Source organism: Camelus ferus, chromosome 18 (assembly GCF_009834535.1).
Source record: "Camelus ferus isolate YT-003-E chromosome 18, BCGSAC_Cfer_1.0, whole genome shotgun sequence".
NCBI classification, from domain to species: domain Eukaryota; kingdom Metazoa; phylum Chordata; class Mammalia; order Artiodactyla; family Camelidae; genus Camelus; species Camelus ferus.
This window is the reverse complement of record NC_045713.1, coordinates 6,954,534-6,975,800: the sequence shown is the minus strand read 5'-3', so window position 1 is coordinate 6,975,800 and position 21,267 is coordinate 6,954,534. Positions and strand designations below refer to the sequence as shown.

General features: G+C 40.0%; 1 protein-coding gene across 7 annotated transcripts in view; it reads right to left on the bottom strand.

Annotated features, from left to right (window-relative positions):
• Positions 1-21,267, bottom strand: part of ZCWPW1 (zinc finger CW-type and PWWP domain containing 1) — a 43,946-nt gene that overhangs the window by 19,182 nt on the left and 3,497 nt on the right. For 4 of the 7 annotated variants that reach the window (XM_032459715.1, XM_032459712.1, XM_014567933.2 and 1 more), the window contains exons 3-18: positions 19,277-19,335; positions 18,273-18,526; positions 17,704-17,782; positions 16,771-16,858; positions 16,327-16,484; positions 15,999-16,121; positions 10,223-10,339; positions 9,351-9,471; positions 8,648-8,723; positions 8,137-8,241; positions 7,438-7,521; positions 6,773-6,839; positions 6,263-6,366; positions 1,877-1,937; positions 1,269-1,403; positions 207-711 (exon numbers count right to left, since the gene is read on the bottom strand). In XM_032459715.1, coding sequence (XP_032315606.1) covers positions 392-711; positions 1,269-1,403; positions 1,877-1,937; positions 6,263-6,366; positions 6,773-6,839; positions 7,438-7,521; positions 8,137-8,241; positions 8,648-8,723; positions 9,351-9,471; positions 10,223-10,339; positions 15,999-16,121; positions 16,327-16,484; positions 16,771-16,858; positions 17,704-17,782; positions 18,273-18,526; positions 19,277-19,304 — 1,920 coding nt within the window. In that variant the 5' untranslated portion in view covers positions 19,305-19,335 and the 3' untranslated portion in view covers positions 207-391. Of the gene's footprint in view, positions 1-206; positions 712-1,268; positions 1,404-1,876; positions 1,938-6,262; positions 6,367-6,772; positions 6,840-7,437; positions 7,522-8,136; positions 8,242-8,647; positions 8,724-9,350; positions 9,472-10,222; positions 10,340-15,998; positions 16,122-16,326; positions 16,485-16,770; positions 16,859-17,703; positions 17,783-18,272; positions 18,527-19,276; positions 19,336-21,267 lie in introns of those variants that run through there. The other 3 variants (XM_032459717.1, XM_032459716.1, XM_032459718.1) reach the window with 3 other exon arrangements.

Below are 21,267 nucleotides of genomic sequence, written 5' to 3'. Positions count from 1 at the left end.
TTTCCCAAGGCCATGTAGCTACTAAGTGGCTGAGCCAGGACTGGACCCCAGACCTGTCCTCTTGATGTCCTTCTCCCAGGACTCAGGTGGCATCACCTTCCCAGATCCCTATACTGACAGGCCTCCCACCAGAAAGCACGATGTGCCACAGTGACCCAGAGAAGGACAGATGGAAGCCAAAAGAAAGTGAGTCGTTAGAGATAAACTAAACCAACCAAACCAGTAACCTGGTTTATTAACACACAAACTGCACAGCTCTGACTTTAACCAGTTAACCTCAAAGCCAATGAATAACCCCAACTCTTAACAGCTTCACAGGGATCCTCTGAGAGGCATCCCTCCTGCTCCCAGGGAAGGGGTGAGAGAGCAGAAAGGAGGCGTGAGCACAGGGCTATTCCTCAAAGAAGGCCCTGGCGGACTGCCCTGTGTCGTCTCTGTGCTGCAGCTCCTCCCCCTGCTCCGGCTCTTTTCCAACATCCTCCATGAGTTGGTCCAGGTCCAAGTCACTGGAGGCTTCATCGTCAGAGGGGATACTTCTAGCCTCCTGAGGCTGTGGCTCCTGAGATCCAGGCCCTTTTTTCCCTGTCACAAGACAGGCCCCACGAGGACCTGGTGGGGTCAGGCCCTCTGGCACTATTCTAGCTTCTTTTCCCTCAGACGAGTGGCTTACTGAGGCCCTGCTTTGGGGAGCTTTAAATTTCTTCTTAGGGCCTAAATGAAAAAGTGACAACACTGAGAGTCCTACCAGATCATCTGTCCTCACAATTTACAAGTCAATTTCCTAAATTGCTATTTCCAAAACAATTGCTGGAAAAGATGATTTTTCTCAATAGAAAGAAAATGGGCTTTGGAGTCAGAAATACCTGGATCCATAGGTTAGACATGGGTCTTATGCAAACTTTAGACCCTTTGAGGCTCAGTCTCCTTATTTTTAAAATGGCAAATATCCAGTCATCGAGATATTGAAAAAAATTAAAGGGAATAAGTATAAAAGTATCTATCTAGCCAGCCCACAGAAATATCAATAATCGCTAGTTCCCACTTCCTTACCATTCTCCTGTCCCTGAATCAAATCAAATAATAATCATTATGTTTCTACAGTGTGTGTTGCATCCTACAATTTGGAAGATGCCCTTTTGGCCAAATTTCTGTGGGTTTTCTTTTTGTAAGTAATGAAAATCTGTGGAATTGTTAAGAAATGATCCAAAGAGGGAGGATGCAGACAAGAACCTCATTTCCCCACAGTTTTTCCCAAGTCTGAGAGTTACCTGGCTGCTGAGGTTCAGAATTCCCATGCCCTTCTTTCCTTTCCATCATGGGGACAGGTGGAGCTGCAGGTTCACTTCCCAGAGATCTCTTCACTGTCTTCCTTTGTGGGGTCCCATCTTGTCCATTTGCCGCACCTGCATCACCCCCACCCCCCAACCATGAGGGACACTGGACTATTTCTGAGTGACAGCGTAGCTAGGGTCCATGGACTCCCCATATTTAGTCTCTGTCCTGCATCTTCTGCTCATTCTCAGTCTAGTGAGTCTTCTTGGTTCCTTTCTTTTGCCCAAATATTTCTTTTTTTCCCCCCTGGGTCATCTTCTTTTTATAGTTCACCTCAGTCTGCCTTCTCCAGGAAGTCATCTTTCTTAGCTAAGAATTTAAAACATTCATTCTACTTTAACCTAAGATTTTATAATTAAACACACAGAAGTGAGGAGGCTACAGCTTCCCTGATGACACTAGCATGAGTCTTGCCTATTTTCTCAGGTTCTGGAGCTGAGACAGTGAAGTCAGTGAAGTCTGGCCACCTGAAGACCCCTCCCACTCTCTGCTTCTGCCCTGCCTTACCTTTAGCACATGTCCCATTTCCAGCTGCTTTGCTTACCTCTTGCCTTAGGTTTTTTTGTCTGAATTTTGGCTGGCTTGGGACTAGGCAAAGTTGGATCCTGAGAAAAATAAGAAAATATAAATGAAGTCACATAATTGCGATTTTAATAGAGTAGGATGCTACAGAAATGATGGGTGCACTTAAGGGAGTCAAGTTAGGTTCTGTGAGCCTGATACAATTTAAATCAATGACAACAAAGATAAAAATATTCATCATTCTATTTGGTATTAGTCAATACAAGGCTTTATGCACAAGCGAAGGAAAAAAAGCTAGGCTACAAATATTTTAAAAACTGGTAAATTTAAAAATTAAATGAGAAAGTGAAAAATCTACATTTCAGAACTTCTAATTTCCAGTTCTACACGTAAAGAGCTTGGAAGTCATCAATCTGTTCTAACAACAACTAAAAAGCTGAACACAGTGAAATGCCCACAACTCTTCTTGCATCCACAAGAATGCTGAGGACACAGGGCAAACCTCCGCCCACAGTATGAAGCTACAGAGGCAGGTACAGGAAGTCTCGGCTTGTCAAAGCATAGCCTCACAGGCAGAAACCACCAGGAGAACTAGTGACAGGGGAGGAAAACCTCAACAGTAATTAATGAATCGCTTAGTGTGACAAGTCTGAGAGTTAAAAACTCCAGGGATACTCAGTCATGGGGGCTTCCAGACTTTTCTGAGTTCTACCTCCAGGAGCCCAACCAGATTCTCACAGAAAATATCAAAGAAAAATCCCTTCACACTTCTGGCAGGGAGAACGGAAAAGAGGCCATTTTGAAATATACCAGAGCGCTCTGTTCTTCTTAACAAGGCCTGCCCTCTGGAGAAACTAGTTAACCAGAGCCTAACCTACTGGGGTGTTAAGTTTTGAAAGAAGCCAAAGAAAATAACATCTTACCTGATATGCACCCAACAACAGAACACCAAACTGCATGAAGCAAAAACTGACAGAACTGAAAAGAGAAATAGTTGATTCCACTATCATAGTTGGAGACTTCAACAACCCTCTGTCAGAAATGGACAGATCCAGCTGGCAGAAAATCACGGTAGATCCCATGGACATTAACAGACTACTAGAGGAGCACTATGAACAACACTATGCCCACAAATTTGATAACCGAGATGAAATGGACCTTCCTTAAAAGATATAATCTGCCAAAACTCACACAAGAAGAAATAAACAATTCGAATAGGCCTCTATCTAATAAATAAACTGAATCAGTAATTAATATCCTTCCAAAACAGCATCAGGCCCAGATGGGTTCACGGTGAATTTTACCAAATATTTAGGGAAGAAATTAAACCAATTCTCTATAATCTCTTTCAGAGGATGGAAGCAGAGAGAATATTTCCTAACTCATTCTATGAGGCCAGTATTACCCTAACACTGAAACCAGACAAAGACATTATAAGAAAAAAAAAACACTACAGACCAACATCTCTCATGAAGGGATCTAAAAATCCTCGACAAAATATCAGCAAGTCAAATCCAACACTGCATAAAAAGAATTATACACCATTAACAGCTGGGATTTATCCAAGGCATGCAAGGCTAGTTCAGCATTCAAAAATCAACTCATGTAATCCATCACATCAACAGGCTAAAAAAGAAAAATCACATGATCATATCAACTGTTACAGAAAAAGCATTTGACAAAATACAACACCCATTAAAAAAAACTCTCAGTAAATTAGGAATACAGAGGAACTTCCTCAACTTGATAAAGAATATCTACAAAAAATCTACAACTAACATCATACTTAATGGTAAGAAACTAGAAGCCTTCCCACCAAGATCAGGAACAAGGCCAGGATGTCCTCTCTGACCAGTCCTTTTCAATACCACATTGGAAGTTCTAGGTTGCGATAAGACAAAGGAAGTAAAAGGTACAGAGACTGAGAAGAAAGAAATGAAACTGTCTTTGCTTGCAGATGACATGATTGTCTATGTAGAAAATCTAAAAATATCAACTAAAAACTCCAGGAACTAATAAGTGATTATAGCAAGGTTAATATACAAAAGTTAATTGCTTTCCAAAACCCACCAATGAGCAAGTGGAATTTGATATTAAAAAACACATTTATATACTATTTATATTAGCACCAAAAAATTAAATATTTAGGTATAAATCAGCAAAATATATACAAGATCTATATGACAAAAACTATAAAACTCTGATGAATGAAATAAAAGAAAAACTAAATAAATGGAGAAATATTCCATGTTTGTGGATAGGAAGACTCAATCCTGTCAAGATGTCAGTTTTTCCCAGCTTGATCTATAGAATCAGTGCAACTCCAATCAAAATCCCAGCAGGTTATTTTCTGGATATCAACAAACTGATTCTAAAGTTATATGGAAAAGCAAAAGACCTAGACTAACCAACAAAATATTGAAGGAGAAGAACAAAGTTGGAGCACTGACCCAATCCAACTTCAAGACTTACTGTAAAGCTACAGTAATCAAGACAGTGTGGTACTGGCAAAAAACCAGACAAATAGGTCAATGGAACAGAACAGAGAGCCCAGAAACAGACCCACATAAATACAGTCAGCTGATCTTTGAAAAGAAGCAAAGGCAATACAACGGAGCAAAGATAAGTCTTTTCAAATAGTGCTGGAACTGTATACTCACAAAGAAAAAAAAATTAATCCAGGCACAGAACTTACACCCCTCACAAAAATTAACTCAAAATGTACTATAGATATCAGTGTAAAATGTGAAACTATAAAACTCCTAGAAGATAATATGGGAGAAAATCTAGATGACCTCGGGTATAGCAATGACATTTTATATACAACACCAAAGGCACAATCCATAAAAGAAATAATTGATAGGCTGGACTCAACTAAAATTAAAAATTTCTGCTCTGTGAATGATGATGTCAAGGGAGTGAGAAGACAAACCACAGACTGAGAGAAAATATTTGTAAAAGACATATCATAAAGGATTGTTATCTAAAATATACAGAGAACTGATAAAACTCAACAGTAAGAAAATAAACAACTCAATTAAAAAATGGACCATACACCTTAATGAACACCTCACTAAAGGAGATATACAGATGGACAATAAGATATGAAAAGATGCTCCATATCGTATGTCATCAGGGAAATGCAAATTAAAACAAGATACCACTACACACCTATCAGAATTGCCAAAAGGCAGAACACTGAGAATACCAAATGCTGACAAGGATGTGGAGCAACAGGAACTCATTCATTGCTGGTAGGAATGCAAAATGGTACAGCCACCTGGGAAGACAGTTTGATGGTTTCTTAGAAAACTAAACATACTCTTCCCATATGATCCAGCAGTTGAGCTCCCTGATATTTACCCAAAGGAGTTAAAAACTTATGTTCCCATAAAACCATGTACATGGATAGTTGCAGTGGCTTTATTTATAACTGCTCAAACTTGGAAGCAACCAAGATGTCCTTCAGTAGATAAATGGATAAATAAACTGTGGTACATCTAGAAAAACAGAATATTATTCAGCCAAAAAAATTAGTTATCAAGCCATGAATGTACATGGAGGAGTACTTCTAAGTGAAAGAAGCTAGTCTGAAAAGGCTACAAACTGTATGATTCCCACTATATGGTGTTTTGGAGAAGGCAAAACTATGGAGACAGTAAAAAAAGAAAAATCAGTGGTTGACAGGGGTTGAGGGTACGGTGGGTAGGGATGAATAGGTGGAGCACGCAGGACTTTAGGGCAGTGAAAATATTCTGTATGATATCATAATGATGGATATGTGTCATCATACATTTGCCCAAGCCCATAAAATGTACACCACCAAGAATGAACCCTAATGTGAACTATGGACTTTGTGGGATTATGATGTGTCAATGTAGGTTCATCAGTTGTAAACAAGTGCACCACTCTGGTGGGGGATGTTGACAATGGGGGAGGCTGTACATGTGGGGCAGGAGGTATATGGGGATTCTCTTTACCTTCCTCTCAATTTTCCTGTGAACCTAAAACTGCTCTTAAAATTTTTTTTAATATGAAAAAAATCTATATTTCATATACCTGAAAACAAACTAAGCAAATAAAATAATGACTATCCTAAGTGTCCACAAAGAGAAGACAGTGAAGAGAGGCAACCTGCTAATCTCTGAAACTGCTCCAGCGAGAACCAAAGAACTACAGTAGGAACTGAGATGATAATCAAAAAATAAGTTCCTAGAGATATGAGATATTAGAGAGAATAACTGAGTAAAGAGGAGACTTTTCTTCCCTGGAGACCCCTCAGAGATAAAACTAGCCTGTTAGGGCTACCCTGAGGCAGGAACAGGATGGTGCTTTAGTAAATATAAACCCATGCTAACCAGATGCCCTACAGCAATTTCCTAAAAGGAATCCCCAAGATCAATCTTACTTTTTTCTCTTGCTCCTCTTCTTCCTCCTCCTCTTCCAACTCTGACTCTTCCTTTTCTTTCTCCAAGCAGGAATCTGAGCTGTTAGCTGCAGACAGCATTAAGTCTAGAACAGGAATAGGAGGAAAGGCTAAATAATTTATCCATAAAACACATGATGAGTTAGTGGAGCTGATCCCAGAGAATCAGTCTTCTAATTCTGCCTTTCAAGTTCAAGGGGTGTTTTCTCCACAAAATATGATCCCGGATTATCATGGCTCCACCCTTTTCAAACGTCCTGTCACTATTCAACAGGCACCTTCCCTCCCTATTCCCATTTTTTCCCTATTCCTCTCTCTGCCCATCCATCCATCCCAGATACTTGGTCAGTGGCATTCATGGAAAGCCTCCCATTATAGAATCAAGAACTAGGCTGATGGCATTGGACATAAAACAAAGAAAAGCTTCAGTTCCTGCTCTCATGAAGGAATCTCTCCCTTCCCTCTCCAATCGTTAACCTCCTACTTTCCTACCTTTTCCTCCCCCACTATCGTCAGATCCACTGTATCGGCTCCAGAAACCAAACAAGTTAACCCGCTCCTGAAGGAACCAAGAAACAAAAGCATCAGCCACTACTCTCCCAGGGGCTATTTTTGCCCTCTGTCTTCAAGGTTTTTAGTTACAGAACTTGTATGCATATTCCATATCATTTTCACTTGGAATTTGACATTAGGTTTATCTAGATTTTTGTGGAGATTAACTATTATAATATATTATAATATTATTATAATTTCTTTTTCCAGTTTGTTTATAATTCAGCTAATAACTGGGAAGGGGAAATTCACTGTTTGTCATTCGCTACCCCACTCAAAGGCAGAATTTAAGGGTATAAACTGACTACATAAGAGAGAATACGGTACATTCACCTAAGATTTGAAGTTAAATAAGGTGGTAGGATTCCCTGTACCACAAACTGTCTCTGTTTGGACTGAAAAAAGATCCCATTTGTCCAAGGGTAGGAAAAAGAATGGATGATTTAAGGAGTCAAGGGAATCTAGCCTGGGAAGAAAGGACTAGTTCTAAGACTAAGACTGTGTACCAGGGAAAGATAAACTGGTTTTCTACAGTAAGGAATGTATGGTTTGCTTTGCATCCCAAGTCCCAGAGAGGAGCAGGTATGTGACCTAAACACTCCCACCTGAATACTGATCTGCTCTGCCTCTTGAGCCATCATCAGGGCTGCCCCCAGTTTCTGGCTGCAGTCCTTATTCCTGCACTTTTTCTGAAATGAAAGATGAGAGTCAATGATAAACATTACAGAAGTGACCTGAACATACTGCTACTCACCAGACGTTATCATTACATTTATTTCCAGCTTCTGGTATTAATGTGATACTCCTATTCGTAATCTTTTGAGCTCAGAGACACAATTCCCCCTTAACCCCAAACAAATCTTTCATCAATTTCTAGCAATATTTTCAACCAACATTTTGGTGTCCTCTCCAAAGTAAAGGCCATGGAAATTTGTAAATAAGAGATTAAAGGAGTTTGGGTGATTGCATTTTTAAGCTTTTCACAAGTTTCTTCAGATCCAGTTGCTTGATTTAATACTCACGATCTGATTTTCCAAGGCCCCTGAGCTGCTGGGCCTCTACTCACTTGTAAGGTTCACAAACACAAAGTGATTAATAGGGGGGAAATACTACTTAGTTAATTATCCTGCTGCAATCCTGGTAGAAAGAAGAGTGCCTCATGAATACCCTCACCTTTGTACACGTGGTCAGACATGGGACTTTCTCCCGACACAGCTTCCCCTGGGAGAAATCAGGTTTAACAAAGGGAAGATTTTGTTTTTCAAGTTCCCTAAATCACCAACTGACCCTCTAGGGTTGCTCACCAATCCAGCTAGCTCCAGGGACAGCTCCTGGAAGTTCTTTAACATATTCACTGGGATCCAAGCACGAGAGACTGTTTCTCCAAAAAATGTCACATGGTACTTGGACTGAAATAAAAGATGGTTGTGTTACAGCCTCTTGTCCTTCTCCTTGCTTTGGCCCTCCAGCCAGAAAAGGCAGGAGAACTGAGTATTCACAAGGAAGGAAGTGCTGGGCCTGGTCTGTTCCCTGAAACCTGACCCGCCTACCCCACCTCATCACACTGTTCTTCCATCCTGACCTCAGGAATCCTAACCAAAGCATATTTATCAAAACTATAAATGTCCTAGTAATGAATAAACATTTAATTAGACACAAGATTGTTTCTATATCTTTTTGCCACTCTAGCTAAGTACCTGTTTCTGCTCATGTTTGCTGGCTATGTCTATATTTATAATTCTCTACATCTGTTAGGGTAGATTTGCTCCTTACTTTGGCCTGAGCACCTACCTACCCTGAACCAGGAAAACTCACCGGCAGGGAATCAAGATGAGAAGCAAAAAGAAAATATTCCCCTAAGTCAGGATCAGATTCTACCATGCCTGGCCACCTAGAGAAGACAGATGGGTGAAGAGGGTGGAAGACAAGGGGGGGTTAGATTAACAGAACACAAACTCATCAATATACATGTACAGAAAGGGGCGATGTGTTTTGAAAACAAAGGATCCCCAAAATAGATTCCCCTGTCAATCCCCCATAGTGGTTACCACCAAATGACTGAAGTGGCTTCTATCAATGTACACAGAAGCTCAGAGTCTTTCTAATAAAAATATCTTATCCTTCTAGGCCTCCTGGCAACCCTGGAAACAAAATCTTCTGACCAGGGACATCTCCAAAGAAGAGGCTATTCCACCCTTCCTTGTTCTCTTTACTTTGTGTATCTCTCATTTCCCCAATGTCTAAAAAAAAAATCTTAAGTGCCACTCTCTTCTTTCTACCCATTCAGGGTAGAACTGTCCAACACTTTTTGCCAGGGAGATACCACCTCCACTATGAAACCTCTAGAAAACATGCTCTTTCAAAGCCTCCAAGCTTGGTACTTTACCTTGTCCCTCACCCCATGCTCTTTCTAAGGCAGGTACCATTTCCATTATAAATGCTTTTCATTTCCTTCCCTCCCTGCTGAATCTACCACCAAGTTCAAGAGGGATGCTCTGACTCTGTCATGGCGCCTTACCAGGGGTAACCATATTGTTTGGCCCAGATGATGGACCCTGGGATGTAGGAGGCATAGGCCACGTCACTCTCGCGTCCTATCCAGGTCTCCTCAGGGATATCACAGCGGTTATACTCCAAGTCTGCCAAAAGAGAGTAGAAATGAAGAGAAGGAAAGAGCCTCATAAGGTGAAAATCTGGATGAAGGCAGAGGAGAGGACAAGAAGAAACTGATATATGCAGCAGGTGGGACCACAAGGACACCTGGGAGACAGGTATGGAGGAAGAGTAAAGACCCATGAAGGAAATGCAGCTAGAGCCAGGAGAAGCGGGAGTGTTGCCTCATTATGCTCTGTAGAAAGAGGTCCCAAACTTCTGCCTATATCCCACATTGTCTGACCCTGTTTCCAACAATGTAACATCACAAAGATAATTTCTCTGAAACTCTGTTTTCTCATCTGTAAAATAGCTGGGCTAGAAGGGATCACCATCTCTTTCAAGAGTTTCAGACATTCTAGAATTCCAAGCCACTGCATCTCTCTCACCTGCTTTTCCCCATATATCCCACATCCCTTCCCATCCACCAACCCAATACCAATAATCTAATCAGACTGACAGGGTCAAACCAATGCTGAAGAAGGTGGAATTCACTCAGAACACACATTTAGATTCCAGGATCCTCCCCACAACATAACTCTTCACGGTGTCTTCCTCTAGCCCTTTATGCCAGATTCATCTTGACATCGAAGAAAAATTCCTTCCTCTCTCCAAACACTAACTACAAGGGACTCGAGTTAAAACTATACTCTTGTCATATTTAATCTAAAGAATGCAAGCAAGGAAAGAAAGAACGGAACAATAAAAACTGAAAAAAAAATTTCTATTCCATTCTACCTGTATTCTGGTCACAGGACCAATTATCTGGGAGCACTGAGGGGTCAATGTTCCCACGTAGCCGCCTCCATTTCTCACAGTTTGGGGAGGAACACTGGACCCAGACTAGGCACTGACCTGTCACAGGAAAAAAACCTGAAATAAGAGACTCAAATATATGTTCTTCTTTCTTCAATCTAACTAAAATCAATATACTCCCTGCCACAGCGCACCATGCCAGAATCACATAGCCTTAGAAATCAACTAGTCCAATCCCTGACTTATAAAAGGGAGAACCAAAAGCTCAGAGAAGATAATTGACTGCTGAAGATCAGTCTAAACTGGTGGCAAAGCTCAACTTAGAACCCAGGTCTCACATCTCAATCTTCCTCCTATATCATGCTATCACTTCTCCTCCCCCCTAGGGCAGAGAGGAGTGTTTCCTGTATTGACAGTTCTTAAAAAGGTTGTCTTGCATCTTTCTGGCTAGTGCCTCATTATCCCCTGGCATGTCACTACTAAAAAGTTCTTCTGAAGGACTACCCAGCATCTCTTTTGTGCACAACACCCAGAGTTCCTATTTGAATCTCAACAGATTAACCTGTCAGCAAATCACCAAGTTGCAGCCTTTGGGGCCAACAGTCCTTGAGTTCACCTCTCTCCGAAAGATAGGTCTAAGCCTAACATTTTTCAATCAACTATTTACTTCAGGCCCTGCTCAAAGGCCAAGCATTCTTCTTATCCATTACCTTCTCAACTCTCATCCTCACCTTTCTCTATCCCCTTATCTTCTCAGTTGACCTAGTGCCCCACACAGCCTCTCCTCTCTCCCTCCCAAACCCTTCCACTATATCTTTGGAATTCCAGGAAAAAGCAACAAAAATCCATATATCCTTAGCCTCTTCTCTGAACCTCTGCTTCCTTTTTGAAAACTGGTGATGCACTAATGACACTGCCACAGCCCAACCCTACCCCACCCCTGTAGCCCTCTACATAGAATCTGTTCCTTCTCACATACCCTAGGCCAGAAAATGGGGTCAGCATCACCCTTACTCCCCATTGAAACTTCCAGACCATTACTATCTTAGCGCCTATAAAAATCCTTCCTCCCTTGAGGTCCATGGGATTACATTGCCCTTCATTTCCCTTGTCAAGATGTTGGCATCTGGTTCAGTCTTCTTTCCACTTGCCCTCATAGATGGCCACTATTTCCCCAGGGGTAACTCACAAGGCATCCCATACCTTTTCCTCCACACCACCTCAGTAACCTACGTCACCTCAGGAACCCACTCCCTTCCTGCATGCCCCATCTAGTCATCTGCAGGGACCACACACTCCCCTGAACCACTTATCCAAACATCCCTCTCTGATAAAAATGCCCCATCCTTCCACCACACTTGCTCAAAGACTGCTACAGCAACTTTCACTTTATCTAGATCTCCAATCCACTGGCCCCAACTTTCCCCGCAATCTAGCAGCAACCTCTTTTCTTCACTCTGTACTTCTTAGGTTTGATTTCCTTAGATTCTCTCGCAGACATCTTCAACTCCCTTTTCCTCTGTCCTTTCTCCCACCCAGCTGGCAAAACACAACTCTGAATGAACCCACTCTACCTTTTGCCTACACTAATAAACTGAGCGTTGCTAGAGAAAAATCACATAACCAGGCACTATATACTCACAATTAACAACATTAACCAAGATGTTTCTCTAGTAAGTTCACTCTCCCACTGTCAAATTTTACTTTAAATGCTGGAACATAAGGGATGCCCTCCATCCCACTGAAATCATCCCTCAGAAAAGCAGTCGACTTACATTTGGGTCCTTTCAAAATATCTCATGTGGTTCAGTTTCTCAATTACCTTATTTTTAAGAATAAAGTACTGATTGGGAATCATATGTTAGTCTGAAAAGACAGTTGCAATGGTAGTTTTGGATGTTTACAGAGGTGACCTGGCAAGACTAGAAAAAAAGAGTGGGGGAAAGGGCAGGGACCATAAAAGTGAACAGAGATCAATACAATAAACGGTAGTTGTGAAAACAGTGAAAATTCATGAGGAAATGAGTTGGGGAAAAATCATTCCAACACTATAGAAATAGAGATATTTATGGTTTGGGGTGAAATTTCCAATGCCAGTTGGAAAAAAACACACTGTTTTGAAAGGCATAGAGTTCTTTAAAGTTTCCTTTCAAACAACTTAGAAAGAAGAGAAGATGTGTTTGAAACCTGTGTTTGAGGCTCATGATGTGCCTCTGTGACAATGAAGACCGATGTCATAAACATATGTCAATGGCACTTCCGTTGACCACTCATTCCTGAAACACTGGTTTACCTGGGTTCTATGATCCTTCATTCTGACATTTCCCCTTCCCATCTTTCTAGTAACTCTCTCCTTGGTCTCCTTTACTGGGTTCTCCTCGTCCTCTGTCCAATCTCTAAATCTCTGAGTTGAGATTTCAAAGCCTAATCATGGGTCTTTGTGTGCCATGCTGCACTTTCCCCCGAGGCCAGCTCACCCACTCCTTCAGCTTTGAAATCCATTTTCATTCCTGACAACACAGAGATGTACACTAACAGCCTCTGTTCTGAGCTCCTGATTCCTATAGCCACCTTGCTCTCTGACAACTCTATCTGGATGCCTCACAACAATCTCAAACCTAATGGGCCCAAACCCAAATATTTGATCTTATCCCACAGAATTGCTTTTTCCCACCTCCTTTAACATAACTGCTCAAGCCAGAAACCAATTATCTTTGACATATTCTCTCCTCTCTCTCACCTCCCAATACCCAGTTCATTACCAAATTCTGACAATTTTACCTCCAAAACATCTTAAAACCATTTGCTTCTGTCTCCACTTTCATCATCCTAATCTAAGCCACCAAAATATCTAATCCTAGCACTAACTTCCTAACTGGTCTACTCCTGTCTCCCCATACTCCATTCTCCAATCACCAAAGGGATTCTTTTAAAACATCAATTTGATGATGTCACTTACCTGGTTAAAACTCACCAGTGGCTTCCCACTGTACTCAGGATAAAATTCTTACTTTGTTACTTAGTCTTTGATCTAACCATGGCCCAGAGTCACTTTCTGGCCTTGCTTCCCTTGCTCACTGAATCCTAATTACACTGGCTTTCTTTTAGAACCTGGGACATGCCAAACTTCATCTTACCTAAAATGCTCTCCTGAGCTTCACTTGGCTAACTTCTGCTCTTCCTCCAGGTTTCAGTTTAAACGTTATTTCCTCACAAATGCATTTCCTGACTGGCCCATCTTAATGAGATCTCCACCACTTCCTCTCATGACACTATTTCCTTCCCTTCACAGAACTTAAATCAAATGTTATATAATGGATACTCCCCTTTCCGCTTCCTAGTCCAAGAGCACCCACCTCTCCTCGGCAACTATAAGAAACAGGAAGAGTGCTACATTGATAGCAAATGTCTTACACATTCACAACAATCCCAATTCAACTCACAAGCACTGACTGCCAAAGGAGTAAACTTCCATCTTCCAGTCTAAAATCCACTCCTTGCCCTAATACCAAGAGTTACATGAGACAGAACACCACTATCAAGACCACCCAATTGCCCAAATTAGACTTATACCTCCAGCTCTTTCTATTACCATGCCATTACAACATGAGAAGTGGTTTACTCCCCTAGACTATCTTGTTTGGTGCCTGTATAATCTTCCTAGAGTTTTCTTTCAAGTATGTACAAACCATATTATGCTTCCATAATCAAAATTATGTATATACATACACACATATTAGATACTAGCTAACTGTTTATTCTGTTGTTCCTTAAACTTTGGTTCTTTTTTTTTTCTGGTGCAAGCCTGTTTTCCCCCAGATTAAGTCTACTTACTTTCAAAATTTTAAACATACTAATATATATTGTATGATCTATTTTATTTCTCATACTAAAATTCCCCAATATTACCAAGGTTATGTCATACAATATATTTGTTTATCATCTAATAAAACCATAAATTCTATGAAAGCAAGGATTATCTATTCTGTTCACCACTGTATTTCCAGCACCCAACACAATACCTGGCACATAATATAAGGCATTAATAGCTGTTGTTAAAAGAATAAATAAATCTATATCCATCTTTATTGTCCCTCCATCCAACTCAAAGGTTAAGGTGTCCTTTCTGACTAAAAATAAACCCTCTGGTTTTCTTCTCATTCCCTTTAATCTCCCTTTCTCTATAAACAATTTTTCTTTAGCATATAAATATGCTGACAACACACACATCAAGTCTCTTTCTCTCAAAAGAAAGCTAAAAAAGGAAAAAAATCTTCCCTTAACTTTATACCCACCCCCATTTATTTGCTATTTCCCCCTCCTAGTTTTCACATCTAAACTAATTGTAAAAAGTATTTATTCTCCAACTATAACCTACCAGTCACCCTTACCAACCTATACGTTGCTAATCAACACTTACAACTTCCTAACTGTAATATCCACTAAGCATTTTCAAATATTTATCCTCTTTGATGTTTCTGTAGTAGCATTTGGCATGGCTACACACTCCTGCTTTCTCAAGCTTCTCTCCTCCCCTGGCATCTGTGATACTACACTCTCCTAGTTGTCCTCCTACTTTTCTGAGCTTTGTTTTCCCCCTGGGTAGCTTAGTTTTCTTCTTGGTCTTCTCCCTGGGTAGCTCTTCCTCTGCTCAACCCTAAATATTATGTTCCCCAGGGTTTTTTATCCATTGCTCTTCTCTTTTCACTCTGCATCCTCTTCTTGATGAATAGGCATCCTATCCCAAATCTGTATCTCCCGCCCAGACCCCTTTCTTGAACTCTAAATCTCATCACAGATCCCGTAATTTATCCAAAGCTCAATTCATTATCTTCATGATGTTCTTTCTTCTAGTCTCCATTTCAGATCATGATCCTTCAGCCACTCACAGTCACTCATGCCAGAAAACAGGACCATCCTAGAGGCCTCACTCTTCCTCAGCTCTGATATCCAACTGGCAATCATATCATATTTATCCTTCCTCCTAAAGATCTCAAATTTGTCTCTTCCTCTTCATTGCTACTGTCTGTCTTCCTTGCTTGGGTAATTATTTCTATGGGTCTAGTCTTGCTCCTGCCAGTTCATCTTCCATGCTAATGCCAGAGTGAGTTTTCTAAAATGCAAATCTTATCAAGTTTTCCCAGCTTAATATCAATAGTTCCTCTTTACCTTTAAAATAAAATCCAAATCCCTTAGCTTGACTTGTAAAGCCCTTTATGATCTGGCCCTTGCATACTTTTAGCCTTATCTCCCCATTCCTACAACCTCCTACCCCGCAACACACCCAAGAGCTACAACCATTAGCACTTCTCCATAACTTTGCCAATAATTATCACTCTGACCCCCATTCCTACCTTAGTTCACCTGACTAAATAATACTTTAAGAGCTGGCTCAAGTGATATCTTTTCTTGGAAACTTTTCCAAGTCTACTCCCAACTTACAGCTTTCTTTTTGGCCTTCCTTACAAGGCTGTCTCTCTCATGACAGGCTTATATTTGTTTCCTCTGCATTTACTCAGCACCTCCTAAAATGCCTGGTACATGGTAGGCACCCAACAACTGTGGATTATGACTGAAAAACTGAATGAATGACATCATTCTCTCTCTTTCTCAGCAGCATATTCTCTAAAAAGCAGCTGTGAGAGATAAATTATAGTCTTTGCTTGCAGAATTTCCGCTAACATCCTAATCCTTGCTTCTATCCACCACCTCCAATTTTTAAGCCCAGGTAGGTTTTCCAAACCATGGCTGAACTCACCAAAACCACCTCCCTCTCGTTTTTGTTGGTCCCTGATCTGAGAATGACCCTGAACAATTTTCTTCAGTTGGTCTTTCTGTCTGTGCTCATGTCCACTTTGGGCTTCCTCCATTTTCTCATATTCTGGGAAGATAAAACAAAACATTGTGGGGTAGAGAGATGAAGAAGGGGATCTTTGTAGATAGTAAGGCCAGTGAAAGAAGGAAGAATAGTCATAGCTTAATAGTTTCAAGTCTTGGGCTGAAAATTCTCAGCATGCCCACTGTTTCATTCCCTAATTTCATAAAGAAATTGAGCCAGATGTCAGTATATATCTGACTATACTTACGAGCTTCCTTCTTTCTTTTGCTTAAGGAGAATCTACCAAATTTCTTCTCAGAGGATGCAGGATCTGGATGGCCTGGCTTAGATGTCTTTATCTCAGGGATTACTCCACCTTCCTTAGAGGCTGAAATCTCTAGAATATGAGGTACCACTACCCTCTCTCTGAAAATAAGATTTTTAATTAAAAGGTAAAAGGGAGCAAGTTGAAGTATACTTCTTTTGAAAAAACCCAAGGATAAAAGTTAGGAAGACAGGAAAATCCTAGGCTTTCTAGGGCTTCGGAGGTCCACTGGCCTATTTTTCCCAACTCAACTCAGGCACCTTTCCTGAGATGAGAGAAATCTATAGAAATATGGAAAATGACTAGGTAGATAGACAGAGAGATGGATGACCATTTATCAATGTTAAGTGTACCCTGTGATCAACTCATCTCACTGGATAAACTTACCCATCAGCACTATCATTATCAGTAACAGAAGAGATTCCTGGTTCCTTGTCTAATTGTGTACATCTTGTAGGCTGGGCACAGGAAGTCTCTGCAAAATCAAGGCTAGATTCCATTCCTCCCAAAACAAAATACTATAAGCAGAGAAGTAATTAAAGAAAATAACCACTCCATTATTTCCAAACTGTAAACTTTCACTAAAGTATCTCCCATTAGTTGCCAAGAAGAGCTTACCTTTGGACTTTTGTCACACCATATAACTTTTAAGTTTTTTAATTCTCAGGAAAAACTGCAAATCTATATCCTTTTGCAAGCCTTTCCAGATTGATCTGCCTATTCTAGGATAGTCAGGTAATGTTAATTTTATTTTGTGTACATTACAGAAATTTTATGTACCGTGTTTTTATATCATTTCCTTCTCAAACTTTCTCCAGCTATACCTAAGAGTAGCTGAAAATGTCAAACCATTTTTCTTAGCCCCATTACTTTATGGAGAAGGCCTCAGGGCCTATGCTATAGAATTCCTTATTCTAAAACTCAAATTCCTGAGCATATGTTAAAACAGTATTGGAAACAAAAATATGCAAGGGTAGATGGAGACTAAGTTCTTCAAATATGGGAAAAACAACTTATCTTTTGTAAGTAGGTTGTAAACATGTAAAAATAAATTTAAGTTATATTTTAAAAATCTAGGCAAGATTATATTTATATTCTAAAGTCAATATAATCTATGTTTCTAAAAGTCTTTACCACCTAAGGTGGTTTAGCTATAGTCCTGTTAATAGAAGATGAAGATTTAAAAATATTTCAAAGTCCCATCTAATACTTCCTTACTTAGAAAGACAGAGGGAAGGAGAGAAGATATAAATTTACTGTACCCCTCAGATAAGTTTCTTTGCCTAACTGAGACTCTTTTACTCTCTCTATAAGCCATACCCAGGCACTCCTGGAGGGACTTCCGTAGCACAATCTGGACAATCTCTTCAAATTCTGCATCTGTAAGACTTGATTTTTCCTGCAGAGAGAAGGGTAGGGGAGAAAAACTGCTCATCTTTCCCCGGTCCTCCTCTCTGACTAGCCGAGGAAGCTGCCTTTAGATGAGGCAGTAAGTTCATAAGGCTGAGAGCATGAAGTTAACCTAAGGATTCCATAAATTCTATCCAACAATTCCTGGGAGTAAAGGAGTCAAAGAAAAGGAGAAAGTTTATAAAGTCTCTGGCTACTTCTACTCTCAACCTGTATCCCACCTCAGCCCCGACCTACCTGGCATTCCCTACTAAATGCTTTCATCAAAGCATTTTTTACCTCCTTGAGAAGAAAATGGAAGCCCCCAAAAAGGAATAAAAAACTGAAACTACAAAATGAATTTCCCCTGTGGCATTTACCACATTCAAATTTATGTTATAAATATTTAAATGTCTCTTCTGAAATGAAAAGATTCTGTTTGCCTAGGCTGGGTGACTAGGAGAAATTGTCCCACTAGAGCCCATCCATGTAACTTTTACCTTTTCTTTCTTCTCTGCTTTCTTCTCGTTTTGGGCCTTTCTTTTTATTTTCTGGCCACCGCCTGGACCATTTTCTGTGGTTGCTTTCTCCTCTTTCTTCTCTAACCTGGCCTGTAGCAGGCTTGGCCTGGCCTCTGCCTCTGGGGAACTGATCCCCAGGATCTCCTCCTTAGATGAGTTAAGGCTACAGGGCATCAGGCTATGCAATTTTTGTGCAGGTGGGGCAAAAGTTTTCTTCGGTCCCTTCCCACCTTCTGAAAGAAATTTGATCATCAAATGGAATTTATTAAACATGGAATCTAGCACAAAAATTGCCAAACATTGCTCAATGATTGACCATATCAGACTTACCTGGAGAGAGCTTTCAACAAGTTCAGATTCCTAGGCCTCTCTCCTCATTCAACACCCCCAGCTCCCCACCCTCTCACCCCTGCCCTGAGATTCTGATGAAGCTGTTTGAAGTGAAGCCTAGGAATCTGTCATTTTACAAGGCTATCTAGATGATTCTGATGCACTTCCAGGTTTAGGAACCACTGACTAATTCAAAGGTGACAAATATAAGCACACAGGAAACTGAAGTATTCAAATGTGAAAATTTTTAAAATTTGCTTATTTTAACTTTGTGCAAAATTTTATGGGAAATCAGAAATTTTTTTTAAATGGTCAAAATCTACAAATGATGTAATGAAAATTATAATGATCCTCCCAAGTATAAGTAATATATCTTTCTTCTGAGCTTCCATAATACTTTGCACCTATCCCATGGCATTTACCACATTCAAATCTATGTTATAAATATTTAAATGTCTCTTCTCTACCTATGAGTTCATATATTACTTAAGCAAGATTGTTTCTAAGTCATACATACTTCACTCAGAGAGTCTAAAAAGTAGTAACTTTAACAGTGGACACAAAATATATGTGAACTGAGCTTCTCTTTGGTGAGAAGGGTGTCCAAATTGATCACAGGCTGAGAAAGGGGAGGAAAATGACTCTTGACTCACCTTCTTTACTCTGCAAGGTTGTCATCATTCAGCTCAGAAGCTATACTTTCTTTATGCCTCTAGCAGAAAAAAGAAACAGCTATGACTCTGAATGAACATGACTTCATAACTTTCTTCTCTCCTTGTCTTCTTGGGTTCAGAATAGCTTTGCCTGGGATGCCTGTACTACATTTTCTGCCTTCTTGACTACAATTCTACTCCTCAGTAGTGCCAGTTACATGCTGGAGGATAATGAGAGTTATTGTTTTAAAGATAAGCAACAATCCTTAGTGTTTTAAGTGCCTAGAACCATGTCCAACATGAAGTAGGTAATTGTAAGTAGGTGGAAATGGTAGTGGTAGAGATATGTTAAAAAAACAAAATTCAGCTGAGTAAATTTTGAGGATCTTACTGGCTTTATTAAACAATACATTGGATGCTGAATCAGACAGCATCCAATCCAGCAGATAGATAGGAGCTCCAAAGAGCTGGACAAAATTAAAGATTTCTACAGGCAAAAAGGAGCAGAAGCAGGAAATAACACTAGGCAAAAAAAAAAAAAAAAAAAAAAAGGCAGATTGGTTATCCAAGGTGACTTTCCTTTAGCGGATTCCTGGAGTCTATCAGGATTACCTAACTAGTGCTGATCAAGCAATTCCTGATTGACTGGTTTAAGATTCCATTTCTGGGAAAGCCAAACTGTAATTAAGTCTTGGTTTGGTGACATAGGGCTTAGCGTAAGTGACCCCATTAGGGGCCTCTTATTAAAACAAGACATGTTTTAGAAGACGGAAGTATAAGGAGTAGTAGAGTAGTAGTAGTAGGGTGTGGACAGTCCTAGGAGTTAAAGAGTGAGCATTTTCTTCAGCAAGATAACCTCATTTCACAAGGTTCTCCTAAATGCTAAAACACAAATTGGCAATTCTCCAACCTAATTCAGAGGTCCCTTAGGCACAGAGAATCACCGTTTATTTTATTTATTGAAGTACAGTCAGTTATAATGTGTCTATTTCTGGTGTCTAGCACAATGTCTCAGTCATGCATATGCATACATATATTTGGAGAACCACCTTTTAAACATCACTATAACATGCATCCCCTTTACTTAGCTCCTCTAGTCCAATACATTTCCCAATGTGCTGGATTCTATCCATTTCTATTCATGGCTCAGAAATATTTGGTAACCAGCAGAGGTCTCCACAGAAGCTAATAATAAGAATCTAGCACCTTCACTCTTATCCATAGTTTATCTATAGCTGTCTACTCACAGATGCTCTACACGACATCAATATGCTTCATTATTTCTACCAAAATTGTGACTAATGATAGTGGGTAGCACTTCTTCAGCACTGACTATATTCTTGAATATGTCATCTCATTCAATTCTCCCAATAAATCTATGAGATAGATTCCATTATACACTTGGGGAAATTGAGGCTTAGAGGAATTTAGAGATTTTAAGTAATTGATAAATAGTAAAATCAGGATTAGAAGTGGTCTGATTTATACGTTTGTACTATGAGCTGTGCTACACGACATCCCAATATTCTAGTTCAGTAGTTCAGTCCTTCACTCTGTTTTAATATCACAGCATATGTGTAAAGTATACATTAAAAGTACACATTGAAACACACAGAAAATTATATTTCTAGGTTCTCTGGGGTCAAAGGCTGCTCACAGCCATAGACAACTGAGGAGTAAGAGTCAGAGGTATCCAGCCATAAGAGAGGTTGAAGAGTATTTCTACACAGCTATAAGTCATTAGTGGCCCCGCACAGTGCCATGACTTATCTTGTGATGTTCTAAGAACTTATACATTTTTCCAGTTTATACGTTCCATTATTGATATTATTTCTACTCAGCTGTTAGAAGAGAACTGCCTTTTGTTTTATCAGCCTAAATTTCTTATAACCTTTCTACCCAGTTTTCTTTAGGCTTAGAGTATATAAGCCATTCTTATTTTTGTAACATTTATAATAAGCATTACAGCTCTAGGAAAGTCTTTACAGGTC